Source organism: Clupea harengus, chromosome 2, assembly GCF_900700415.2.
Source record: "Clupea harengus chromosome 2, Ch_v2.0.2, whole genome shotgun sequence".
Taxonomy (NCBI): Eukaryota; Metazoa; Chordata; class Actinopteri; order Clupeiformes; family Clupeidae; genus Clupea; species Clupea harengus.
In genome coordinates, this window is record NC_045153.1 from 30,389,484 (window position 1) to 30,414,288 (window position 24,805).

The 24,805-nt window shown below is 42.6% G+C and overlaps 3 protein-coding genes and 1 long non-coding RNA gene across 7 annotated transcripts; 2 read left to right on the forward strand and 2 right to left on the reverse strand.

Moving 5' to 3' along the window:
• Positions 1-373: 373 nt before the first annotated feature.
• Positions 374-4,151, reverse strand: ednrbb (endothelin receptor type Bb). The gene is made up of 8 exons (XM_012825064.3): positions 3,966-4,151; positions 3,372-3,846; positions 3,099-3,211; positions 2,676-2,880; positions 2,024-2,170; positions 1,791-1,924; positions 1,591-1,699; positions 374-1,188 (listed from the first exon to the last, which is right to left on the reverse strand). The coding sequence occupies exons 2-8, from the start codon at positions 3,792-3,794 to the stop codon at positions 1,078-1,080; spliced, it is 1,242 nt and encodes a 413-aa protein (XP_012680518.2). The 5' UTR covers positions 3,795-3,846; positions 3,966-4,151; the 3' UTR covers positions 374-1,077.
• A 3,691-nt stretch (positions 4,152-7,842) lies between these two features.
• LOC122128671 lies at positions 7,843-9,061 on the forward strand. The gene is made up of 3 exons (XR_006151556.1): positions 7,843-7,926; positions 8,118-8,346; positions 8,458-9,061. It is a non-coding gene; the product is annotated as an uncharacterized LOC122128671 (long non-coding RNA).
• Positions 9,062-9,250: 189 nt separating this feature from the next.
• On the forward strand, positions 9,251-13,652 carry LOC105898066 (glutamate-rich protein 6). Of its 4 annotated transcripts, XM_031560447.1 has the most exons (13): positions 9,251-9,570; positions 9,910-9,949; positions 10,305-10,423; positions 10,548-10,630; positions 10,903-10,998; positions 11,088-11,231; positions 11,316-11,473; positions 11,590-11,657; positions 11,851-11,984; positions 12,099-12,178; positions 12,263-12,418; positions 12,538-12,766; positions 12,891-13,652. In XM_031560447.1, the coding sequence occupies exons 1-13, from the start codon at positions 9,354-9,356 to the stop codon at positions 13,173-13,175; spliced, it is 1,809 nt and encodes a 602-aa protein (XP_031416307.1). In that variant the 5' UTR covers positions 9,251-9,353; the 3' UTR covers positions 13,176-13,652. The 4 variants fall into 4 exon arrangements, with proteins under 4 accessions (XP_031416307.1, XP_031416324.1, XP_031416327.1 ...); XM_031560456.1 differs by lacking the exons at positions 10,305-10,423; positions 10,548-10,630 and having other exon boundaries at positions 9,517-9,570; XM_031560464.1 differs by lacking the exons at positions 9,910-9,949; positions 10,305-10,423; positions 10,548-10,630 and having other exon boundaries at positions 9,258-9,335.
• Positions 13,546-23,928, reverse strand: cog3 (component of oligomeric golgi complex 3). The gene is made up of 23 exons (XM_012825113.3): positions 23,487-23,928; positions 22,639-22,785; positions 22,461-22,522; positions 22,054-22,219; positions 21,845-21,919; positions 21,649-21,741; positions 21,358-21,483; positions 21,166-21,246; positions 20,972-21,015; positions 20,708-20,834; positions 20,525-20,616; positions 20,152-20,291; positions 19,052-19,212; positions 18,822-18,930; positions 18,525-18,643; positions 18,138-18,227; positions 17,196-17,316; positions 16,955-17,043; positions 16,647-16,781; positions 16,122-16,197; positions 15,796-15,923; positions 15,389-15,487; positions 13,546-15,224 (listed from the first exon to the last, which is right to left on the reverse strand). The coding sequence occupies exons 1-23, from the start codon at positions 23,667-23,669 to the stop codon at positions 15,195-15,197; spliced, it is 2,493 nt and encodes an 830-aa protein (XP_012680567.2). The 5' UTR covers positions 23,670-23,928; the 3' UTR covers positions 13,546-15,194.
• Positions 23,929-24,805: the final 877 nt, after the last annotated feature.

A 24,805-nucleotide genomic window follows, 5' to 3' on the forward strand; every position in this document is an offset into this window, starting at 1 on the left:
TCAATTGGATAATTTATGTTTAGACAGGCCTTCTTTAGACACATTTTAAACTCCTGCACTTTTGTTTTTCAGGGCATTTGACATAGGACAAGTGACAGAAGTGGCTGTGCTCATTTTTAATTGTAAATTCAATTTCAAAAGAGTGAAACATTGTAATACTCTGCATTGCATGTACAGATAGACACAATATATTGCCAATTACCCAGTGTAAATCCCCCAACTACATTTGCATTAGTAATTCGTTTTTTCAAACTCTGCAACAAGCACTTCTTTTTATTTTCACTGTTCTCAAGGACCAGTGTAATCTAAATGTGTGATGAGTCATGAAAAATTACCACATTGACTTAGCCTTATGTGTTTCAGCGCTGTGTACATTGGGGGCACTCTGGAAGAGAATGCATTAACATTTCAACAGCAGCCACTACTTGTTAACACATTAAGAGCAATGTTACCGTGGGAACAACACACTCGCCACTATCAGTGGAAGGACATTCTTCTTTTTGATTTTATTTTTGTATAAAATCCCCATCAGCTACCTTTCCGTAGATCATTATGCACACACGATACATATTTGTGTTGGGATGTGTTGAATACAATTACCATAAAACAAACACCACACCCATTGCCTCACTCGATTTTTAGACTTTTATTTGAGATTTTTCAACATGATATATGCCACTCAAGGACGTAACACAGTTACACTTCAAGTAGAAGTCATGTGGGGTGCACAGAGTCTTACTGAGGAGCAACATATAAATGCAACATGAAGGCATCTGCATCAAACAGCGTCCCTCATGAAAGCTTCATGCAGCTGTCATGTTCTGACTGTGTACGCTTTATACTTCATAAACAATGTCACATCCCAATTTTCAAAGTCAACACACAAAAAGAATTTAAAGCACGGCATAAATACTTAACTAATCTGTCAAAATATGGATGAAAATATCAACATAATTTGATTTAACATTCAAACACAAAATGTGTAAAAAAAAACATCAGCAACAGTAAAAAAAAAAAAAAAAACTAAATTGCAGTGACAGTAACATGTTCAAATGAGGCAGCGACATCTTTCATGTGTCAGGACTTGCTTGGCTCTGGGGCGTGTCCGTTGACCTTCGTCTTCTCCAAGGTCGGGTTCTCATCTGGTGCCACTGTCTGAGGTGATGGGTACCACCAAAACAGACAGGCCTGTAGAAAGACAAGGTCATGAAGTCTTTGTGCAAATAAGTGGACTTAACACAGTGCAACTGCAACAATGTCCTGCATTGAAGGGAAAGCCTGGATAAAGACCGAAAGCTACTGCAGTCTTTCACCATATGATCCCATTGAACAGGATGTTTTCTTCTGTCTTGTAAGCCCGTTTGCACCTGAATATGGTAATCTCAAAGGAGACAATACTTGTGAATGCGTAGTTCTTCAAGGTCAATGAGCAAGAAAAGGATCTGGCTGGGGATCAAACAGCATTCTATAATACCACCTCTCTTTCTCTCTCTCTCTATCTATCTCTCCAAAGAGCATTGTGTTGCGTGGACAGTAATAACTTACACGAGCACATCAAAGCACAAAGATTATAAACACAGTCAGTGTTACCTTGAAATGTGCCTTGAATCTCTTGCTCACCGCATACAAAGCAATTGGGTTCATGCAGGAATTTACAGAGGCCATGTTGATTCCAATGTAATCCAGGACAAGGAAGACACTAGTTAAACAAAAAAAAAAGATGATATTAGATTCATGCTAGAGAAGTATCTTTTTTTTATAAATACATCTATATATACACTCCTCCTTACCTCAGTAAATCACATCTATTGGGATCCTTTTGATTATAAATAGTTAGTTTCAAGATTCTGCTGAGATGTAATGGTAACCAACAAACAGCAAACACCAGCACCAAACTGAAAACCGTCTTGGCCACCTCTCTCCTCTGTAAGAACGAACAGCACAGGATATTTGAAATGCATCATGCGGCCTCTTTCAGTTGGAGGCTGAGCATCTCCAGGTAGAAAAAAAGCACCTCACTTACCTGTTTGATATGGTCATTAAAACCAATCTGTGTCCTACTTTTCTTCAACATCTCACAGGTCATGAGAGTATAAAACACTGCAGTGCAGGCCAGCGGCATACAAAAATAGCTTCCAAAGAGCCACCAGTCCTTTCCTGTCTTATAGAACTAGAAAGAAGAGGAAAATATCATGGGTGCACACACTGTATAATTGACTTTGTGGAAATTGTGGACGATGGGTACACTCAGTAGAACTCTTGACACAGAGACTTTGAAATTGGGACAGGGTTGCAATGGGCTTCCAGCAATTGCGCTCTGCTCAAATTTATATCACGGCAACAGTCCTATATTGACTTGTTGTTCAAGACTATCATTTTTTTTTCTTGCAGTAATGTTAGACCCGTTTAAAAAAGGCAATGTTGTCAGGCTAGTTCCTGAAGACGAGCCAAGTGGTAAACTCTTAACACTGTTACTTAACACTGTTAAGTTTAGTACATTGTCAGACAGGGAAAGCATAGCAAAAACACAAAACCACAGTGTAATAACTGCAAATAATTCCATCTAAATAATCACAAAAGGACAGACATTTTCGGGGGAAATGTTTATAGACAATAATTGACATCACTGGTGTGGTTAATGGCTTTACAACTGGATTCTCAGAGAAGCACCATACCTGCATGAACTGGGACGTCTGTACTGGATGAAGGAGACATATCCTAAGATGTTTTCCTTTATAGTCCATTGCCATCATATTAAATCCAACAGCCTCAGGCACAGCAAGGAGTATTGATATAATCCATATTAAAGCAAGTTTCACCGCTGTCCACTTCGGAACACCAAGTGTTTTGATATGATTTCTAGAGGCCACAACATGGTATCTAAGAATGAAAATGTATATTGATGGTTACTTTTTAAAGAGATACATAAAACCTGAAGGTTAGTACAAATGAACATATTAGTGCTTGCTGTTGAAGCTTAATAATGACTGTTGTGATTAAGCCCACATCAAAGAGACCACTTGTCAGAGAAATATGAAACATGTTGAAATAAATAAATGGTGCTTTCTCTGAAGAAAATATTTCATGATATTTCATACCTGTCTTTGCTCAGTGCACATAAACTCAAAACTGTGATTCCAACAGATGTTTTTTGAATGAAAGGCACTAATTTACAAATTGCTACACCAAATGGCCAGTCCTCAGCCAGGAGCTACGAGAAGAGAAGGAATACAGTTAGCTCCCTCAAAAATGCATTCATGTTTTGGATACATAATGCATACACAATACATGTAATCTGACCATACGTTAAGACAAATAACATGTGATTTAACAATTATACTATCATATATTATTTATATATTTGTACTCACCTTATATGCATTGACAGGTATGGCAATAGCAATATGCATGAGATCTCCCAACGCAAGACTGGCGATTAGAATGTTAGGTCCACTTCTCATGCCCTTGTTCTCATAAATAATTCTGAGGAGTGCCAGATTGCCTGTCATCCCAGCGATGAAAACAAAACAAGATACCACCGTGTTGATGTATTTGAATGCTCCTTTGATCCTGGTCGGCCCCGAGCACATTGGGGGAGGATGGTGACGCTGCCCAGGGGCTTTTAGACTAAAGTTTGATGTGTTCAATGTGTTATTCTGTTCCTCTTTCTGATATGTCCGAGAGATTGTTTCATTGATGTCGGCAAAGGTCTCTTGATATGTGCTCATGTCTACAGGCCCAGCTAAAATGACTTGGGCGAGCAGAACACAAATGAAAATAGATGTACTTTCCATGATATTCCGGGGCTATTTTCTATTGATTCCAAATTGATTAGATATACAGTATCTAGAGAAAAGCCAAAGGAACGAGAAAGAGCAGAACATTTTTAAATCTTCATATGTTGAAAAGACTACTATGTCCTAAAAACAATACAATTTCCATATAATTGTAGGTGATCTACTCACCAAGTGATTCTTGTGATAGTGAAAATCACTCTTCCGTGTCTAAATTCCCCAAACCATATTCTTTGTTGTTGATGCGAATCTGATGCTACACACAAAGGTGGCGTGAAACTTTTATAGGGAAAGAAAGGTACTGCTGAGTCATAAAGCTGTCATCTCTTCTACTCCCATCCTGTCAGGTTTAATACACTGCACAGGCTACAGGGCAGACAACATACTGTATATCAAACGTTCTTCCCTATAAGCCAAGCATATGTCTTAGTCGTTATGGAATATTACATTAATTTCAATCCTTGCAAATTGAAGTTAATGAAGATTGGCTTCTTAATACAAGTTTATACAAATCGTGAAAAACAATCGAAACACTAATTCGGTTTGGCAAAAGGTTGTTGATTGGAGTTCAACTGTCAATCAAATTACTCCCGTTCCTGAAGCACCGTGTTGATTGGCTGGGATTGTTTATGGTTCGGTCCTATCCACTGTTTGTTTCCCATATACAGAGCCAGGGCTAAGAGCTAAACGCTGAACGGACAGCTAGAGGACCGCAATAGAGGAACAATTCGCTAATTTGACAAAAAGTTTATGCGATTAGAATCACGGACTCCACCTTTCATCTATAAATGTATTTTATAAGGTGCCCATGAAAACTTGTCCAATGTTTGAGTAGGACAGCTAGTACAATGTTATCAAAACCATTAGTGATATGCAGTTTTCCCCCATTCTATTCGCATAAGTTAATTCCACCTATACTGTTAATCACATCATGGAGGAGACTAGTTTCCCATTCTCTCTTAAATAGCAGTAGCCTACTGAAAAAGGGTGATGAATTTAATTTGCTGAGGCCGAGTATCGCTGTAGTGCGCAACTGTACACCAGTTACAACCCTTGGTTAGATTATCAGCAATTTCTGCTTTTTGCCAATACCAAGATAATTTATTGTTGTTACCATCTGTTCGAATAGTTCATTTCACAGCGTACGTATTACTTATGACCTACGTAATAATGAATATTAGTACCAGTTGTTGCCATGTATCTACTCCAAACATCGTAAGTGCCAAACAAGTCTGTGCACAATCTGTAGACTACTGGCTAGTCACTCCTGAAGTACAGCTACGCTGCAGCTTGCAATCAATACGTTTCCACAGGGTCTCAGTCAAAATGAGAAAGCCTAGGGTATCCGGGGGTTGAAAGTGGATCTGATCTCTCCGTCACTCTGTCTTCGACACCGGGAAGGCAATAACGTTCATCCCTTCAGCTCACAGGTGATAATGACCAAATATCAAAATTAGACCATCCATGCGATTCGGTCAGATACAATTTATCATGGCAATATTTGTGAAGGCATAGTGTACAAGTCACTGGGCATTTGTCCTTTTCTCCACAGCTGACCATAACCTTTTCCTGTCTAGTATAGGCCTAGCTTTGAATGGTTTTTCAGTTGCCTTAGCAAGTTGATTAGCTGAACATAACTGGCATTCAAATGTATTTACTTTTGTCATGAAGGGCTTTATTATTGCACAAATCTTTATATGTATGCCCTATTCATTTAATTATCTTTCCTCAACTTGCACATCATCAATGTGCAGATCATCAATGTCTTCTGTATCCTAGGTGAAACAGCAAATAGTTTAACAAAGACACCACCATCTGATCAACATACCACAGGGTAAGACAGTGTTTGCATAGCTTTGTAAATAATGAAATTGTCTCCAATCTTATACTGGAGAAATGAAATGAAGCGATACAGTAAACCTGTGTCAGGTCTCAGCAACACTAATCTCCTGCTCAAAATCCTCAGGGCTCCAACCCACAGCTGCTCTGACTCACCAGAGGTAATGGAGATCCAGACAGTGGATGGCAGAGTCATCACGGTAGCCAGTTCTGTGACTCAAACAGACTGGGACTGGGTGCTACAGAGACAGCAAAAAGACAGCTCTTCAGGTCATTTAAATATTCATATTATCAACATCAGAAGTGAGTCTAAGCTCCAGGCAATAGACATACTGACAGCAGTTCAAACAGACTGATTACCTTCAATCCCTCCGCAGTGCATATGACGATTGAGGATCTCGTTGAAACACCAGTTGAAGACCTCCCGGCAGACCTTGGGGGACTAGTTATTGGTCCATATGTTGAGGTGATATGAAGGCTGTGCTGTAAATTAAATATTGTGTAAATGAAACTAATACACATTGTAAGCAAATATTTTTGTGCAGACTCACACTTACATATTACCTGAAACATTTAGCTTCCTTCCTCACTAACAGAATGAGGAGGAGAAGGACAAGTTAGAGAGTGAGTTGTATGGAATCCCTAATGTAGGGCCACCCTCACTCCTAGCCTATAGACCTGAGTCCAAACAGCCCCCAGTTCTTTACAAGGTACATCCCAAAAGTCAAGTGACACTCTTGTCTATATATTTCTTTAATAATTATGATTCTCCTTTGTGTATTTTACAGTATTTTTTAGATGTGATAGTGGCTGAGAACTGAATGCAATGACAATGTTGCTATTCTCTCAGAGCCCTGTTGCATCAGGCCTGAAGCAGCCTGGATTGAGCACAGAGCACTTTCTGTGTGACTACTGCCACCAGTCAAGCAAGTCCTTCATCAGCAGAGAACAACTAGAGAACACTCCTGATTCAGAACTGGTGATGAAATAATGTATTTTATCTGTAAAATAATAATATACTTTATCTATATTTAGCTATAATAAAACAGCATATTTAAAGTAGAGGGGCCCCTACAATTATCTGTAGACATGACAACATATATAGTACACTACATATATATATATATATATATATATATATATATATATATATATATATACAGTTTCTATATATACCAATGACAATCACAAATATCAACAAACTGAATGAATCTAGATGAGTGCTAAAAGTGTTACTGTTTGGCCAGCTCTTCTGCTGTGATGAAGCACAGTCGGTTAGAATGCTCATACTGGAGGAGGAGAGGGCTCTGGCTGATGCTGAAGTGGATGAGAAAATTGATGTTCGCCCTCATCCACCATTCATGAGTAACCAGCAGAAAATGGCTGCCAAAGAACGAGCAGAGCAAAGGTTTGGTGAAGACCTAAGTTTATGTGACAAATCAGTTATTTGTAGGAAAAACTGTACCACATATTCATCAGCAATCTCTTTGGTCTCACCCCCACCTCTCTCTCTCATCCTTGCAAATTTCAGGTTGAAAGAATTTGAGCTCCAAAGAGTGCAAAAGACAAGCAATCAGAATCAAACTCAGAATCGCTTTTTCCCATCAGGTGAGTTGAAATATGTGTCATTATTATGTACTAGTTCATATTATTTGAACTACCTAGTGGGCAGGCTGTCATAATTGTCTGTCTGTGGCTGAAGGTGGTAACCAGCAGGTCAAAACCATCTCCTACACACTGTTGAATGGAGACTGGACCTTCCGTGTAGAGCCTGAGTTTCACCATGTTGATCCAGAAACTGGTGACTTTTTCAGCGTGAAGGGAGACACACCTGTGAAGCACACAGTATGTTTTATCACCGTTTTTCATATGTGGAATATATGACTGATCAGATATCTAGAGATTCACTAAATAATGAACGGCCTTTTCTGCCATTTTATAGCGGAAGAAAGTGCTTATGAGGTCCTATCCAGATGCCGGCCCTTTTCTTACAATATTCCCAGATGGAACTGGCAATGTTTTGTATCCTTTACAAATGAAGCAAAACCATAATTTACGTTATATTTGCACTGATCATATACACTGTAACATATTCTGTTTCAAGGGGCATATTCAATATTGTCCTTAATACATCTAGTTACCCCTCAGGTCGCATTGCTATCACAATTTCCTCTGTGGGGGCAGGTGATTTCACATATACAGTGTTGGAGGACAATCCATCCCATCCTAATATACAGGCCATCTTCACATCTACAGGCCATTCAACATGCTATCATCCAAATGGACTAATTTGGTATGGATGCATCCTGATCTGATTGTGCTATATTTTAAATGCCTGTTTGTTCTTTGTTACATGCACGCCGATTTGATGTCATTTTATGATCCCATTACAGTGCATAGTTAACTAAAAAGCACTTGATATTTTTGGGGAGGATGATAAGAGAAAGCTGAATGCCATCATGTGTTCTGACCTTTCCTCTGAAGGGTGAACCTGACCCAGCTAGAGGGGATGCACTGCAGTGAGACTGGCACTTTGAGACAGCACTGGAGCTGGCATGACCTTGGACCGCACATTCATCCTCTTCCATTCCATCCTCTCTATCTCTCCCTCAATCCCTTTATCAGCCTTTGCATACTAACACAGGAGCGCATACTCCTCACTTTTAGCCACTGCTCGTGCCGGGTGCGCTTCAATGTGGGCGCCAAGCTCAAGGTGAGTTGCACACACTATCTCGATGCAGTTAAAGTCTACTGAGTATTTACAGTTGGGAAGGAAATGCAGTCCAGTTGCAATATACAAATATGCAGTTTCCTGTTTGAACAGCTTACGTACCCAAAAGGCCTAATACTGCCAGGACCAGACACCCTGCAGAAGCATCTCCAAATTAAATGTCTGGAGATTTACTCTCTCTTGGACAGAATCCAGACACACATCGCCTATCAGCACATGCCCAGTCACCAGAACATAAAGCCCCTCTACGGACTCATCGCCCAAATGGAGAGACTAAGGAGACAGGTGGACCGGCAGACTCCACCAAAGAATTTAAAAACGCCAGTTCCACCCAAAGAAGCATAATCCTAGTCATCATTAAATATTCAAACGTTGTAATAAATACATGTGAATGCATTTCTCAAGAAAAATAAAAAAAATTCAACAGTAATAAAATCCATGAATAACTGAAAGGCTAACTATAATGGTTCTACATTCAAACATATCGAGCATATCTGGTGTGAAGTTTCCCGACAAGACAATGAGGCTGAATAAACGTAGGCTAAGAGCTTGATCAGAAGTATAATGCCACTAAAGTGCATTTAGCTCTGCACTTCAGAACAGTGCCCGGCAACAACCACTTAATTTACCGTAATTTAATTAATTCCACTAATTGTCTGTACTACAATCGCTACGCTTACTGTCTAATAAGTGATAATCAGTGCTACTAAGGATTTCCAAATGGCCTCTGACCTAATCTCACTTACAATTTAGCAACACATTTGTTTGCCAATGTTGATGATAAGACTGGGTCATTATGACAGAGTGGGAGTATGTCATTTCGAATTCTTGAACAGGTGCATTTCTTTTGTTATGTGTGACGATGACGTAATAGCCGAACTAGCTAACGTTAGCAGCCAACTGCACGTGATGACATTGGAGGCAAGCTTCAGTTGCCTGGCGTGAAAAAAAAATGTATTGGTCTAGCGCGAGTAAGTTAAACTGACCAAATGAGTAAAAAATTGGAAGGAGAGAATGACAAAACATCAAGGTCAACTCATAGAAGCGTGGAGAGTCCACCGCTCGAACTCACCTTAGCAAACCTGCACAGACTGGAGAAGGAGTTGGAGGGACTAGACAGGTTGTATGGCTCAAGCCTATCCATAGAGGGATATGTGAAAAGCACAGAACACCTCCTTGGTGAGACTTCTCAGAAAAGCAAGAAAGGTAGGAATTTGATTAGGATGATGGGGATTACAATGATTCTCGTTGTTGTTGTTGTTGTTGTTGTTATTATTATTATTATTATTATTATTATTATTATTATTATTAGTAGTAGTAGCCTAGTAGTGGTGGTAGTAGGCCTATTTGTTCTATTAATATTGTTTTTCTTATGTAGTTTTGATAAGCCTTCAGCAGTCTGTAACCCGGCTGTGAGGGTTATGTTGTTACCCCTGATGCCAGCTGATTTTAAATCAGGTCTCTGCTCCAGAGTGAGCTGCTCTCTGGGTGTGAACTTGATGGGGTACTTCATCGAATTATCATTCGGAGTCTGTTTATTTTCAGCTCCTCGTGAGGGACACAGAAGCCTCTCAAGAAATTCCTCGTGAGTTGTAGTATTTAGTCATTGTCACATGGAAAGTAAATCATGCAGTTGAACTAGCTATAGCATTGGACAATTAATTTAAGGCAGTGGATTCAGTCAAATAGACTTGTGCCTTTATTGGTTGGTAGGCCCATTTCTGTGGGACTATTATACCTCCAAACCCCTTCCTTCCCTTACTATATGAACTGAGATTGTAACACCTGTGGTGTGCCCAAAACAAGGTGTGTTCTGTGGTCAGATTAGAGGTTAGCTGGTTGCATTAGGCAGGGATACGCTCATGAGGTAGTGAGATCTGGCTCCCTTAAGTAAGAAATGTTTCAACCTAACTGCCAATATGCTCCGTCAAACTTCACAGCACTTCCACCTCTCCAGAATGTGTGGACAGCCTTGCACTGAATGGAACAGTCATCACTAGAATAAGCAGATCAACTCAGACAGACTGGAACAGGGTCTCACAGAGGCACAGTCAGAGCAGTAAATATGTTTAATAATCGGATTGTATGGTCTAAATTAAATTTGACTGTTTTGTCTTTATGGACCTACATGTGCAGAATATACATATGAAAACAACAATGTGACGTGTGTTAAATATGCCCAGTTTGCAGTCAGACTGAAGAATGTGTGCCAAACCATGAAAAGTCACCTCTTGAGCATGAAGAACATAAAGGCATTCACTCTGAGGTAGAAGGCCAGAAGACACAATATCCTAAACAGTTCTACCGGGCGGTTGTGTCCTACTGCCATTTATCCATAGTTTCTGAATTGTATGCATTGGCTATTCAGTGGAAGTGCATTACACCAGGACTCTAAAATGCTATCAAATTTCAGAACAGCAGAATTGTATTATTAATATTTCATATGTTAACCCAAATTCACACAAAACTCCATGGCTGTTCACTCTGCTTGATGAATTAGTAACTGTTTTTATCCGGCTGTCAAAAAAAAAAAAAAAGGAGATGGTTGAGATGGAAATCATCGAAGATAATGAGGAGGCCGCAACAAAAAGCAAAGATACCCAAGCTCTCCCACAAGTGGAGCATTTGACAAGGGTAGGATTTATTTAGGCTTATGATAGTTACGACAGTCAGTTAAGTTTGACACGTACTTGAAATGCTTTGTGCATAAATGGCTTTCACAGATCCCAATCTTGACATCCAGTTCAGATTCATCTGGGAAGTTACCTGAGTGTGAGTTGCCAAGTATTCTTTGTGAGTACTGCCGGCAGGCAAAGAAACCCCCAGTGACTCTTGAGCAAATGGGGAAAACGACTGACCCAGAGGAGGTGGGTCCCACTAATGTCTGTAGTTTTCATCTCTTGCATTTGAACTCCCTTTTGTCCCACTGAACATTGCAGTTTCGCTGTCAGTTGTTTTGTTGTGAGGTTGCCTGGAGGATGGCAGATCTTTTTCCCGAAGAGGAGGAGGATGAAAAGGCCTCTAAGTCTGTACAAAAGGCCACAAAAATCAATGATGTCAACCCTCACCCACTTTCTAAAGCTGAAACCAAAGAAAGAACAGAGCAAAGGTGAAGGCACATGTTAAGTGATTTTATGGGAAGTCAGTTCTAACAAGAGGATCACATTTATGAAAGGCTGTCTCCCACGTACATAAAATGTGTCACCATCACCCTGTGTCTTTTAGGCTGAGAGATTTGCAGCCTATCAGATCCCAAGGCTCAAACTACCCCTCGGGGCTTTATTCCAGACAACGTAGGTTCATGTAAATGATGTTTTGAGGATATTAGTTTAATACTTGGTCCATAATGAACTGTAAATTGCTTCAATTAAAGTTTCCCATTTATGGATACATAAGAACCATGCTCTCAAGAACACTTCAAATATCTCACTGAAATAAGCATATGCAGTATCTCAGTACTGATGTCATGGATTTTGAATATTGCAGGAGGTAAAAGTGTTGTCTGCTATCGACTTTCAAATGACTTATGGAACATCCAAGAGGAGTCTCAACTTCCTGAAATGGAAATCATTACCCCTCCCGAGACAGTGACCCTTCCAGATAAGGAACCAGGGGTCAAGGTGTGTAGCCATCTCCCTTTTCATGCAAATCTGATGTGGATCCGCAGTTTACCGGCATAGTCTTATCCTGACTGATGCATTATGTTTCACGTCATTTTCCATTGTCATTTTCAGAGGAAAAAGATGCTCATACGAGACCACATGAATGGAAAAACATTCGTCCTAATATTTCCAGATGGAACAGGACATGTTTTGTATCCTTTTTTGCTCATTTGGTTGGTTTGAAATTTTCAAATATATGAAGCTATCAAATGTTCTCAACCTTAATGGCTCATTAGCTATCCATCAGGCCGGATTGCTGTCCTTATATCTTCAGTGCATCCTGGGCATTTTATTTATGTTATACTGGAGGATGCTCCACTCCTGCCTAGTATTCAGGCCATTTTCACATCCAGGGGTCAGGCCACATGTTATCACCCCAACGGTCTTGTTTGGTATGATGCAGAGAGTGTGCATTTCACTTTATTTATATTATGATACTGTTTCACAGATAGCTAATCCTACATACAGTAAACCCTCTGCCTATGTGGCGTTTGACTGTCTTTGTTTGAAGGGTCAATCTGACCCGTCTGGGAGGTACCTGGTGCAGTGAGGCTGGGGCTCTGAAGAGACGCTGGAGTTGGCTTGACCACAGCATCCATGTCCATGCCCCGCCCTTCCAGCCCATAAACATCACTCTAAGCCCCAACATCAGCATTCGCATCTGGACCCAGGAAAACATCCACCTCACCTTCACCGCTGGCAAGAACAGTGTGCGCTTCAACATGGGGACCAAATTAAAGGTTAGTTATTAACACTTGGCATATATGGAGGTTTGATACAAAAATATGGTGAATCTGTTCAGCTGGTAGCTGGTCAACAGCCTTGATAGACTTGAGCCTTCCTTAACTAATTTAACTTTTCCAGGTGGAGAACACAAAGGGCTTCATGCTGCCAGGCCCTGACATCCTAGAATCTTATCTCCACAAGAAACATTTTGAGATATCCAGCTTACTGCAGCATCTCCAGACCAGCATCTCCTTTCCTAAGCCAGAACCTGGTCAGATGAAGTCCCAGTACACCCTACTTGCCCAGTGTGAGAGACTGAAGGGACAGGCAAAGAAACAGAAGAAGTCATCAAAGAAGACCAAACTACCATCTATCTTCAAAGAAATTGTACTATTGGCTGTAAAGGAAAGTGGTTTTAACTAAATAAATGGCAAAATAAAACAAGGTATAAAAGGACAGCACTTGTTTGTGTGAACCTTCAAAAAAGAATCTTGAACCAAAGAATCTTGGCTCTATCAAGTATGTTTTGTGGATTAAGGAGATGTGTAATGGAGTTCATTCATGTTTTCATATAGGATCATTGCAGCTTGGTATATGACGTGCTGAATCTTACAATGATTACTAAGATGGATTTTTGATATTTCTTTCCATAGTCTGCTATGTGTGGGTAGCGGTTGGGGGTTTAATGTCTTGCTCAAGGACACTTCGACCTCAGATTGCTAAACGACTCCTCTACCTCCTGAACCACTGTCGCCCGGAGTGATAGAAATGATGTGAGACACCGTCTGGAAAGTTTAAATAAATCTTAGTCACTTTATTGAAAGTTTTTAAGTACAATCAATTTACATTGATCTGTGGCATCTTGAGTGGATGAATCTGTAACATCTTGACAGTGCAAAACTAAGTTAGCCCCTTCATGCCTTACAGTAGAATAAAGTGTCTTACAAAAAGAAAATGGTACAAAAACACAAGATCTTTCCCAATTGACATATTTTGCCTGAATACACATGACTGACAGCGAGGACAGGTGGAAATACATTAACATTGATGCTGACTTCCTAGGAAATGGGGAGCATGTTCTCCTGAGAACTGGATGGGAGATGTTTTGTGAAATTATGGGAACAATAGACAAAAACTCTGTCAGCAAGTTTTACAAAAAAGGTTTCGGCTTGTAGCTAAGGTGTCTACTGTCAGGAAGATGGAATGGAAGGAGTGCAGTGATATTTTTCATAATCTAAAAGTCCCACATTCCGCTTCAAAACTAATTCCCGTATTTAAAACGTACACTTTGCAGTGGGGATGATGCAAATAAGCTTCTTACTTCATATGTTATAAACTAACATGGTTGTGTAATATTGCTTTGGAGACAAACAAATAAACAAACACAAATATAACATAAATTATTTTAATGTGTATATGTATTTTCAACGCGTAATCTGTTAGTGGGACATCTATATCAGTACCTCAGTAATATATCACTACCCATCTGATTTGGCATTTCTGTCTACTAAGGTCCATGAGTCAGGTCTTAAATGTAATCCCTTTGCCAGATTCCCAGGAGAGGTGATGAAACTCCCTCTGAAAGTTTTCTAATTAAAGAGACTTCTAAAGGCTGAATGCTTGTGACTTGCTAACAAAGCAACAGATTGATGGCTTAATGGGTACTTGGAGGCCTGGCCTTCCTAATTGCAGGTGCCTCTCGCCTGAAGCTATCTTCATCCTGCGTGATTCTGTTTTGATTCCATTACCCACCAAGCACAGTCCAAGTCCCCCGCACATTTAAAGCCTGAGCAGTGTCCTATACTCATCCTTATAAAGGAGACAGCCCTAACAAGAAGAGTTCATGCAGATTGGGCTACCAAGGCCTACAGCAAGACCTCCAGATTTATCCACAAGATATGTTGGTGATCATTTCCATAGTCAGTGTACTCTGAGCATCGTAACCAAAACCATACCGCAAACGTGCCCCCAAGACCAAAAAGAAGAAAACCTCTGCCATCACCGATTAAAACTCTACTACCTTGTTAAAAATCCAATACTCACTCCTGTATCTGTGTTAAAAAAAAAGACAAATCAAATCCCGACCATCTCTGATTTCCAGACAGAAGTGCTGTTTGGGAGTCGCATGTTTGTCAGCTCTTGCATCATCTTTGGCAAGCCGAGCTCAGTAACGCCAACTCCTTTCCCCAGACTCCCCTCTCACCACAGGACCGCCGCAGCCTCCTGGAACCCATCCCACTGGCTCGGCACGCCACTGCTGCCGCTTCTGCTTCACACTGCTGGAGGGGCTCCTGCTGTGGGGCAGGGGGATGGGGGGGAGGAGGAGGAGGAGGGAGGGGCGCTGGGGAGTGGGGGTGGTATGGTGTGGCTAAAGCCGCCATCGCAGTGCTGCCTCATGGGAACTCCACTCAGCCAGGCTCGTTCGCCGACCGCACCTGGGCACTACTTATTTACAGACAGCTGCAGGTTGATCTGGAAGGAGCGAAACACATGGCGGGAGAGATGAAACTTCATTTGCAATTCTGCTGCCCCCACTTCCCCTTTGCCGTAATCCCCACGCGTGCAGCCATCTGGCGAGCTGAGCACGAGGCATGTGATGCTGGCAGTGAGCATGTGCGATCGGCCAGGGACCTTACCTGCTCCATCGAGGGGCAGGCGATGATCTGGAGGTCCTCTCCGCTGTATTCCTCCTGCAGCAAGGCGTGCAGTCTCTGGAACACCTGCTGAATGTTATTCTACACGGAGAAAAGCAAAAGAGCCATTTTGAGAGCCTGTTGGATTGTAGTGTTTACACCAGAGCACCCACACATACTTAAACGCTCCCTGTTATGGGCAGAGCTGCCAAAGTCCTATCAAGGAGAATCAATTCATGTCTACCATAACAAAACAAAAAAAAGTTGGGAGGGAACGAAAATGGGAAGTGGCACTAGGCGGTACAGTCAAACTGTGAAAGCAGGCACTTCAAACCCAACTAGTTCAGACACGGCAAATGGATAGTGACATGGGCTCAGAGGACGAGAATGGAACGCTTCTGCCCACCCACCCTGACAGGCTTGAAGAGGATGAACTCCGTGTCTCTGTTGGCCAAGTACAAAGACATGCTCTGCAGCGTGCCAGGCAACTTGCTCTTTAGAACCCGGTACGTATCCATCACAAGGTCATGGATCTTGGCTGTTTGACAAGAGAGAAAAGAGAGAAAAAAAAAAAAGAAAAGTCAGACACACTCTCACAGTAATCCCTGGTATGCACACGTGGCTTTGTCTGGTGCTACTTTTAGTCATTGTAAAGAAGGCGGTGTTGGGGCAGGGCGAATCTGAGCGTGTCTCCCCGCGCTGACGTTCGGCGTGAGGCTGATGGGAAGTGACTCACCCGGCTGAGCCCAGGGCTGCTGGGATAGGTTGTACGTGGGCCCTCCCTGGACGGCCATTGTTTTCAGAGCCGACACCTGGAAAAGCACAGTGACAAGCCTGTAGCGGCCTCGGGGAGAGGAAACTTCACATGACGTTTGGTCAGACGCCCAGTTTAATGTGCAACACTTGATTTATCAGAGTGACCAATCATAAAAATAAAAAAAACTTTAAAAAAACCTGCTCACATGAAACTGAAGATGATAGTACTACACACACAGTGCAACACAGAATAGATGACTGCTCCATGCTATTCAATCAGACAGACATATCAAAAACTAAACATATATCATTTTATTCCTGTAAGATTGCTCAATACTGGAACTAGTGCTTTACCGTAATAGCCCTACTCTCAGAAAGCTGTGCTATGCTAGAGACAGTGTCCCTATTGAGAAGCCTTGGAAAGAGCGGCTGGGGAGTGTGTGCGAGCGGTAAACACCGTCTCGGCTGGAGCCCAGGCCTGGACGTGGCGGAGCTCCAGACTCACCTTGGTGAGGAACTCCTCCAGATTCCCCACAAAGATGCTAGTCTGCTGCTGAATGAACTGCTCGCAGCTGTACTTCAGGTGCCGGTCCACGTCTTTCTTCGAGTCGATGTAGTGCTCCTTTATTTCGGGGGTGCCCTGAGGTGACAGCGCAACACATGTGACAGCAGGCATGGCGAGAGGCAATCAAGCACAGCATGCATAATAAATAGTCCTGGATGCACGGCTGGCTAAATTATTAAGCCTTTCCTGCCTCCTCAACCCCAAAACAGGAAAAGATACGCTAAAAACAAAAAACAACTGTAATTTACCTCCAACAGAAATTCCAGGATGGCATTGTGGCTGTTGAATCTGAAGAACTTAGGAACAGCCTTGAGGTTCAGGTTTTTAAATGCAGCATCTAAAAAAAGACGACAGTCACACACCGCACACATACACACAAACACACATGCACTATTCCCAAGCCAGTGCAAGGCTAGACTGCCCTCTAGTGTTGGCTTTTAAGCAGTCTCGTCATCCTCAAATGTTCCAAGAAAGAGGGAGGGAGCAAACCTCTGGTCTTCTTCAGGTCCAGTGAAATCTCTTTAATGGCGAAGTCGGTGTGGAAGGGGGCGATCTGCTCGCGCATGATTAGCAGGTGTTTGATCAGGAACAGCTGTCCGTCTACCTGCGTCTGTGGGAGAAAGAGCAGTCAGGTGGGGACACACTTCCCCTCACCACCTCGGTCCTTAGGAACCATTCAACCCTCGTCCCTAAACCTCCGCCACGAACACCACAGTGAACCCTCCACTCTAATTCACAACCCCTGGATGCTGCTGTCAATGCAGAAACCAGTCCCTGGTGTTTGACACAGAGACAGATCTGCACACTCTGGGTAAAAGCACCTCAGCGCTCTGAGGGGAAACACTACTAGCACAGCTGCAGTAGGAGCTCTGTGTGTCTGTCTGTCTGTCAGTGTGTCTGTGCTGTGGCAGGCAGGCCTGGAGAGTGAAGGATTTGTCTCTCGCAGGGGCTTCCCTTTGATCCTGGAAAGCCATCCTGACATCTGGTTTGAAATTCATCAAAATCCCCCTCCTGACGTAGTGGATCCAAGAGCACAGTATATTTACATGCCAGGTTAGTCAGACGGGGGAATAAAGCACAATGGAGAGCGAGCAAGAGCGGGGCTCAGCCTTGCCGCTGGAAGAAATCACTGTGACTAATTCATGGCTGGGAAGACTGCTTCTATTCTCAGCCCATGAGGGAAAAAAATGTGTTTAATCTGTGGAGAGGAAAGAAAAAAAAAAAGAAAAAAAAGGAGAGAAAAAAAAAAGAAAAAAAATCGCCTTATCATTTCAAAAAAGTAATTTCTGTTGTGCCCATAACATGAGATAAATTACTACTGCATCTTCTAATGTAGTGAGAAATCAGCCTGACATACGTGAATTAAGAATGTGTGAATTCTGAGCTCGTGCAGACGGAGGAATATGTCCCTGAAAAGCGAGGAGTGCCCACCTTGTTCTTGAGGATGACATCAGAGGCTTTGAGGAGAGACTGGATGCAGGCAGATAAGGCTTCCTGAGATAAGCCCTGAAAGACGGCTCTCTGCAGAAGTAGAAAAAAAAGAAAAAAAAAGAAATAGTGTCCTTCAGAGTGCATTAAGACCTTCAGATAGACACCATCACTCAACTCCCTCTATTCAGCCATCTGCTACACTGGCCACGCTTTCACAGAGAAGGGGTTATGGCCGTTATTAAAAGAACTATGACTGACTGATCTGTGCACAAGCAGAAGGTCTGAAGTCAAAGCCCTCAGTCCCCCACAAAGACACTTTTCCCCACACTAAGCCACAAGACAATGCGTTCAGAAAACAGCCCCAGTTGTGCGCGGGCAGCTACTTACATCTATGCAGCGGTAGAGCTTGGACAGGCAGACCAGAGTGCGTCTGACGGTGGGGTACCACATGCCGTGCAGGTCCGCCGGGGAGATAGAAGTCTGCAGCCGCGAGCCCTCTACTGCTCCTGTTTTTGGGGAAGCAACATCAAGGAAACACAAGCAGAAGGCCGGAAATGAGGGCAGTGGGAAAAGCCTGTAGCCAGCAGAGGGGGGGACCGGTCCGGCCGAGCGCCAGCCAGCTCCCTGCATCCCCTGTCCTGGCACCTACTTCCTTTTGTCATTTTGACACACACACACACTAACCAGAGCTAATGACCCTCTTGGCCTCGGGATCTTCGAGCTGCACGTCGGAGAATGAGGAATCGGCTGACATCGCGCGCTGCTGCTCCTCCTTCAGGCTCTGGGCGATTTTCTGAAACACCAGGAACAAATGGGGAAGAGCTGGGGATTATGGAAACAAACAAACAAACAAACAAACAAATGAATGAATGAATGAATGAGTCAGAATCAAGGTGAGCGCAGCCTCATCACACCTCCATCATCTCCAGTTTCTCGGGGTAGGCCAGGTCTCCGGGCGCGGGGTTGTAGCCGATGATGTCCGTCTGGATGTAGATGTGAGTCCTGTAGACCAGCCTCTCCTGAACGTCCTCCAGCATCTGCTTCACCACCGCTTCAAAGGCCCCCAGCTGCCCCGCTGTCCAGGGGACACAGACACACACACGACTCAGCCTGGACCGCCAGGGGACACACTCCCCCCTCTCACACACACGACTCAGCCTGGACCGCCAGTGGCCACACTCCCCCACTCACACGCACACGCACACACACACACACACACACACACACACACACACACACACACACACACACAACTCAGCGTGGACCGCCAGTGGCCACACTCCCCCCTCTCCCCCTCACATACACACACACACAACTCAGCGTGGACCGCCAGTGGCCACACTCCCCCCTCTCCCCGTCTCATACACACACACGACTCAAAACACAGCAGGCAGATCAGCTTGGCCCATTGGTGGTATCTCACACACACAGTCACAACACAGCATGCACACTGGCTCAGTCTGCCAGTGGCTACATACATACACACAAACAAACTCATACGCACTTTCAACAGCTAGTGGTCTCACACACATGCACACACAATAAGGTCAGCTTGCCAGTGGTCACACACACACACACACACACACACACACACACACACACACACAGTGTAGCTCGCCAGAGGCCAGACACACAAACACACACATAGCGCAGCTTCAAAGCAGTTTCACACAAGCATATGTGCACCACCCCATGGTCAGTTCAGGGCAAGAGATTATAAAAAGACTATGACAGGAGAACGTCATGGCAACTAGGTCATCACAACTAGGTCAGCATTATTGTGTGCCCTATGTCTTGGCACTTGACAAAACCAACAGTGTCAGACATTTCCAATTAGAGAGAGAAACATCTGTGCCTGTATTTAGGTATCATAATAACATCCAGTTCATGGAGTGTGTATGTGTGTGTGTGTGTGTATGTCTGTGTGTGTTGGGTGTGTGTGGGTGTGTGTGTGTATGTGTGTGTGTGTGTGTGTGTGTGTTGGGAGTTGGAAGGGGGTGTAGTGCAGTGTTACCATTGTTGTGGACGTGGTCCTCCAGCATCTCGTTCTTCAGGATGCCACAGAGCTCCGAGAGCGTCTCCAGGTGGATGACGTGGATGATGAGCGGCCGCAGCACGTAATATAGGGACAGACACAGGTTCTCCAGCAGCTCGCTGACGGGACACACCATAACAAGCAATAAGCACTGAGCCCCACTGGACACCAGCACTCCATTACAGCACAGCACAGACAGGGAGAGCCACCCGGAAACCAAACAAGCCTCAGTCTGCCTAACTCACCACACCTGATTCTAATGAAGTTGCACACTCATCTAATTACCATAACAAGGAGATGCTTAATCAGTGAAAAGTTCTAACGACACTGGAAAGGACACTGTGGTACTTACTCTAATTTCAACGTAGGTTTGGAGAAAAACTCATTATAAAGCTGGTGCTCATCCTGACACACATGAACCATGAAGGCACAGCCACTGCGCACCTGAAGGAAGCACAACATCACATGTTTGCACTATAGAGAATCAACAAGATAAATGAGAGCGTGTGAATGGCTGCACTCTGAAGGCTTGTACCAGGGCACAGTGGTCCTTGTTGTTCTGGCCGGTCAGGTCACTGATGGTGGAGGTGATGCTGGGACTCAGCAGGGCCTCTCTCTGGTCAAGGTAACACTGGTGGATATCATCTAGCAGCTGATGGTATCTGTGCAGGACACCGTACATTACAGTCTTCTCCTGAAGCTTCAGAGACACTACTGCTTCACTCCACATTGAGTTTTATTATTAGAATCACTATCGCAACATGGTTTTAAATCTAGAATCAAATCAAATTAAACTTACTCTACAATTCTCTCCGACCGTTGTTCTACTTGTTCTATTAATGTCTGGAAAATGTACAGAAAAACAAGTAAACATTCTGTGTGAAAAATGCGAGACATTTGCTATATTCACAACATTATGCAGACTTGCTTTGTCTAAAAAGCCCAGTAAAATGTAAATGGATTACTGACAAGGCCAGGCACTGACAACATTACCCTGACTTTAGGAGCAGCAGCTCTGAACTTCACATAGTACAGTGTAAAGGCATTATCTGCATTGGCTGTTCCCAATGGATCCTAAGAAGAGAGAAAAGGGGCAACTGAAATATACAGTGCATCCAAAACACTTCAGAGCAATTCTTAGGACAGCATAGTTGTACTCCTCAGAGGTAACATACGCTTCCGTACCCTTTTTGTAAGCTGACTGGTAAGGTTCTGCATTGTGTTCACAGTATGGGTCTTCATGAGATGCATGGCTCTTGAGAGACATTGTTTGAACTTGGTGAGATACACTGGATAGTCCTTGAAATTTGGCTGAATTGCAAACAGAGAGAAGGATGAATATTAGATTAGTGCAGACTCAACCTTTAATATTGATCATTCATCTAACCCTGGAGCCAAACTATCTTCCAATAGGCTTGAGCAGACCTAACAAGTCACTCTTACATATCCAGACACAAACTGTCCATACATACTTACATTTGAAGAGACATATTCGATACAGTCATCCAGCTTTGAAAGCACTGGAATAAATTCTTCACTGTTCACAGAGAGGGTAGGGGAATTTAGTTTCTGGGGAGATAAAGAGGGTCGGTGAATATTTGTAGTGCATAACTGATGTGGGACAACTGGAATAGTTGAAAAAAAATTACCCAAAATAGTAACTTATTCCTACCGTATTTATGTTTTCCAACTCATTGAAATATGACAGCTTTTGCTGAATGGTCTCTGCCAAGTCAACAAGCTCAGACTGTGAAACAAGACAGGATCAAACATTATTAGCAGAATATTCAAAAAGCAAAACCTGTTCTAAATGTCGGTTTGAGTCACATGTAAAATACAGCACAAGTTCTCAGTTGAATGCAAGTTGCATGATTGACTAACCTGCTCTTTCAGTAGCTGCTCACAGGCCTCATGTAGAGTGCCTGTCTTGGTGGACACAAACAGATACTGCTTTTGCAGCGAGTCCAGGTGCTGCAGGGCCTCATTCACATCACTCAAAATGGAGTCACATTGTTCCTGATAGCCGTTCAGAGAGTCTCGTGTTTTTCTGATGGAGAGAACCAACAATTACATTTTCATGTCATAGATCTGCTCTACCAGGCCAGGACCCAGTTATCATTTCCTGATTATGAGCAATAACATGCATACTGTAAAATACACACCAACTGTCTCGTGGTCACCCATTCACATTAAGTAAACGTTTGGACTATTTTGCATAACATTATAGCACACCAGACCATCATACAAATATTTCAAGAATGCAATATTGACAAGAGGCATCTTCAAACCTGTATTTAGCTCCTTCATCCTGATCCATGTGAACTTGTAACTTGGAGAACCATGAAAAAAACTATAGAACAGAGAAGGGATACATAAGTTGCAGTCATGAGACACGGGCCCTCAACATAAGTAAAAATGTAACTAAGTCAGTGGGATTGTGGGGGTGCAAGTAATCGACCGGCTAACCTGTTGCGCTGTCTCTATTCGTTCATTCTCTAGGTCCAGGGCTTGGAAGCCCTTCAACAGCACATCTTCAGTAGATGCTGGTACTGTTGTCGTGAAGGTGGTACGTAAAGAACGAGATGTCAGGCTGCAAAGGTCCTCAATAGGCAACTACATGAATCCAAGAAACAATGCAGATGTGACAAATAGCATCCACACGCAATACATTGTTACGAACGACAAGTTATATACACATGGCTTCGGAAAGAACCACTATTGTGCCTTCAAGCTAAACTGAATAAAAGTCTGCTAGATGACAAGTAACGTATAGCTAACAACCGCAAACAGCTTATGCTAGCTGGCTTGTTGACAGATTTACCAGCTATCCTCTCACTTCACCCTATTGTATCAAATGGCAATTTAGTATTTCCTTGTAACTGAGATTAAATTTCATTATAGATTTAGATAACTGCATAGTTATGCATAGAATCACGAGGCATTCAACTTTTGTATTCCTACCACTAGCTAGTCAGCTAGCGACGTGGCAAGTCTCTTACTACAGCAACTTTACGTTAGCTTGCTAGCTACTGCTAGCTGGCAGATAGCAATGAGAGAGAAGAGCTAAACTAGCCAACTAACAAACCACCTCATTCATTGAAATCATTGTAGGTGGGTGCAGTTGTTTCATGCGGAAGCAAACTCTAATGGTAAATAGTGTAGATACGTTCGTGCAAGCTTTCTGTGAAAAACTTAACGTACTTGTCAACTGTCCTTTCTGACAGCTAACCAACTACTGAAGTGCCCACAAGAAAAAGCCATTGAAGTCTCCTGCAGGATAACTAGCAACGTATAGCAAGTTAGCATGCACTCACCTCAGATGGAATGGGAAGTGTTTCCGCTGCAGTACGAATCTCCAGAATTGAGTCTGTTTGTTTTTCTGTTAGCGGTGCCATTGGATCAATCCGTCGGTCCCACAATGACAGTTTTTCACGGGTTTCTTTATCAGTTAGATCCAGGAGAGACTGATCCATTGACGCCATCGTCTCTATCAACATTCAACGTCATCACACCAGTTCCTGTTCCTGAAGTTCCCCGTGATGTGTTGTGTAGTAGACTACGTCGTCACGTTGAGTGGTGCAGCATCATACTCCTCTACCTCACAGCACTAGACATATTTTACCATACTAACCAAGATAGAGCAATAATTAATTGGACAGTTCCGGTATTATAAGTGGGAGTGTCACCTTTCGTCAATAAGAGCAATAAGCAATAAGAGAAGATAAACATAATGGTGTGTACTGTTACTATCTCTGGATGTATATGATACCAATGAATCACTGAGTTCAGCTTGGGTTGACGTTTTTTTTTTTGTAGTAGTAGACTAGGCTACTTATTTTGTTTATACAGTGAAGTGATGTGCATGCCATCCCACCACTCACACAAATGTAAAGGACTAATACTTATATGCATTCTGAAGTATGTTTATGTATACACATAAAGGACTTAAAATAATACATTTGGCAAAACTTGGTCGAATAGACTGAAATAATTCTGCTAATGTTTCATTGTTTTGCATGTACACATGTATTTAGGCTACATATTTGTATGTTCACATATTGGAGCACCTTGTGGGACAATTTGAGATACATACAACCAGAATATAGGCACTTGACAAGTAGGCTAAGTTTGGTTAATAAAATATTTATTTATATAATGCAGAGAGAGAGAGAGAGAGAGAGAGACTAGCAAGGACGTCCAGCATAAAGCAAATATGGAGAAATAATAAATACATTTACAGGGTCAGCTACCCGTTTCTTTCTCTCGCCTGTCTCCCTATTCATTAAAAAAAACAGACAAAAGTCCATTAAACTAGTCCATGAGTTGGTAGTAGGCTATTTACTATATACTACATTTGCTCATGTTTATAAAAAGGTAATGTATCTGTCATTTCATTAAACATAGTAAAATTGCCAAGGTGGCATCCCCTTAGTTCCTAAATTGTAGGTCAGCATCTCCTTCTTGTACTATGTACTTAACCCATTTTCTTACACACCATCTCTCTCCATTTGCCTGTGGATTTTTCTAAAAGTTATTGTATTTTGTTTCGGTCCTTCACTGATTTTTCTCTATTTGAATTACGACACCGATAGCCTACTTCGGAAAGTAAGTAGCCTACGGTGTGGTCGTAATT

Coding starts and splice junctions, on each gene's coding strand:
- ednrbb (XM_012825064.3), bottom strand. CDS start 3,794: ATGGAAAGTACATCTATTTTCATTTGTGTTCTGCTCGCCCAAGTCATT. Junction 3,212..3,371: donor TACCTGTCAATGCATATAAG/GTGAGTACAAAT, acceptor CTCTTCTCGTAG/CTCCTGGCTGAGGACTGGCC. Junction 2,881..3,098: donor TGTGCACTGAGCAAAGACAG/GTATGAAATATC, acceptor TTTCATTCTTAG/ATACCATGTTGTGGCCTCTA.
- LOC105898066 (XM_031560447.1), top strand. CDS start 9,354: ATGAGTAAAAAATTGGAAGGAGAGAATGACAAAACATCAAGGTCAACT. Junction 12,419..12,537: donor CACCCCAACGGTCTTGTTTG/GTATGATGCAGA, acceptor CTTTGTTTGAAG/GGTCAATCTGACCCGTCTGG. Junction 12,767..12,890: donor ACATGGGGACCAAATTAAAG/GTTAGTTATTAA, acceptor TAACTTTTCCAG/GTGGAGAACACAAAGGGCTT.
- cog3 (XM_012825113.3), bottom strand. CDS start 23,669: ATGTTGATAGAGACGATGGCGTCAATGGATCAGTCTCTCCTGGATCTA. Junction 21,247..21,357: donor CCAGTCAGCTTACAAAAAGG/GTACGGAAGCGT, acceptor CTCTCTTCTTAG/GATCCATTGGGAACAGCCAA. Junction 15,225..15,388: donor CCTGCCCCTCGATGGAGCAG/GTAAGGTCCCTG, acceptor CGCTCCTTCCAG/ATCAACCTGCAGCTGTCTGT.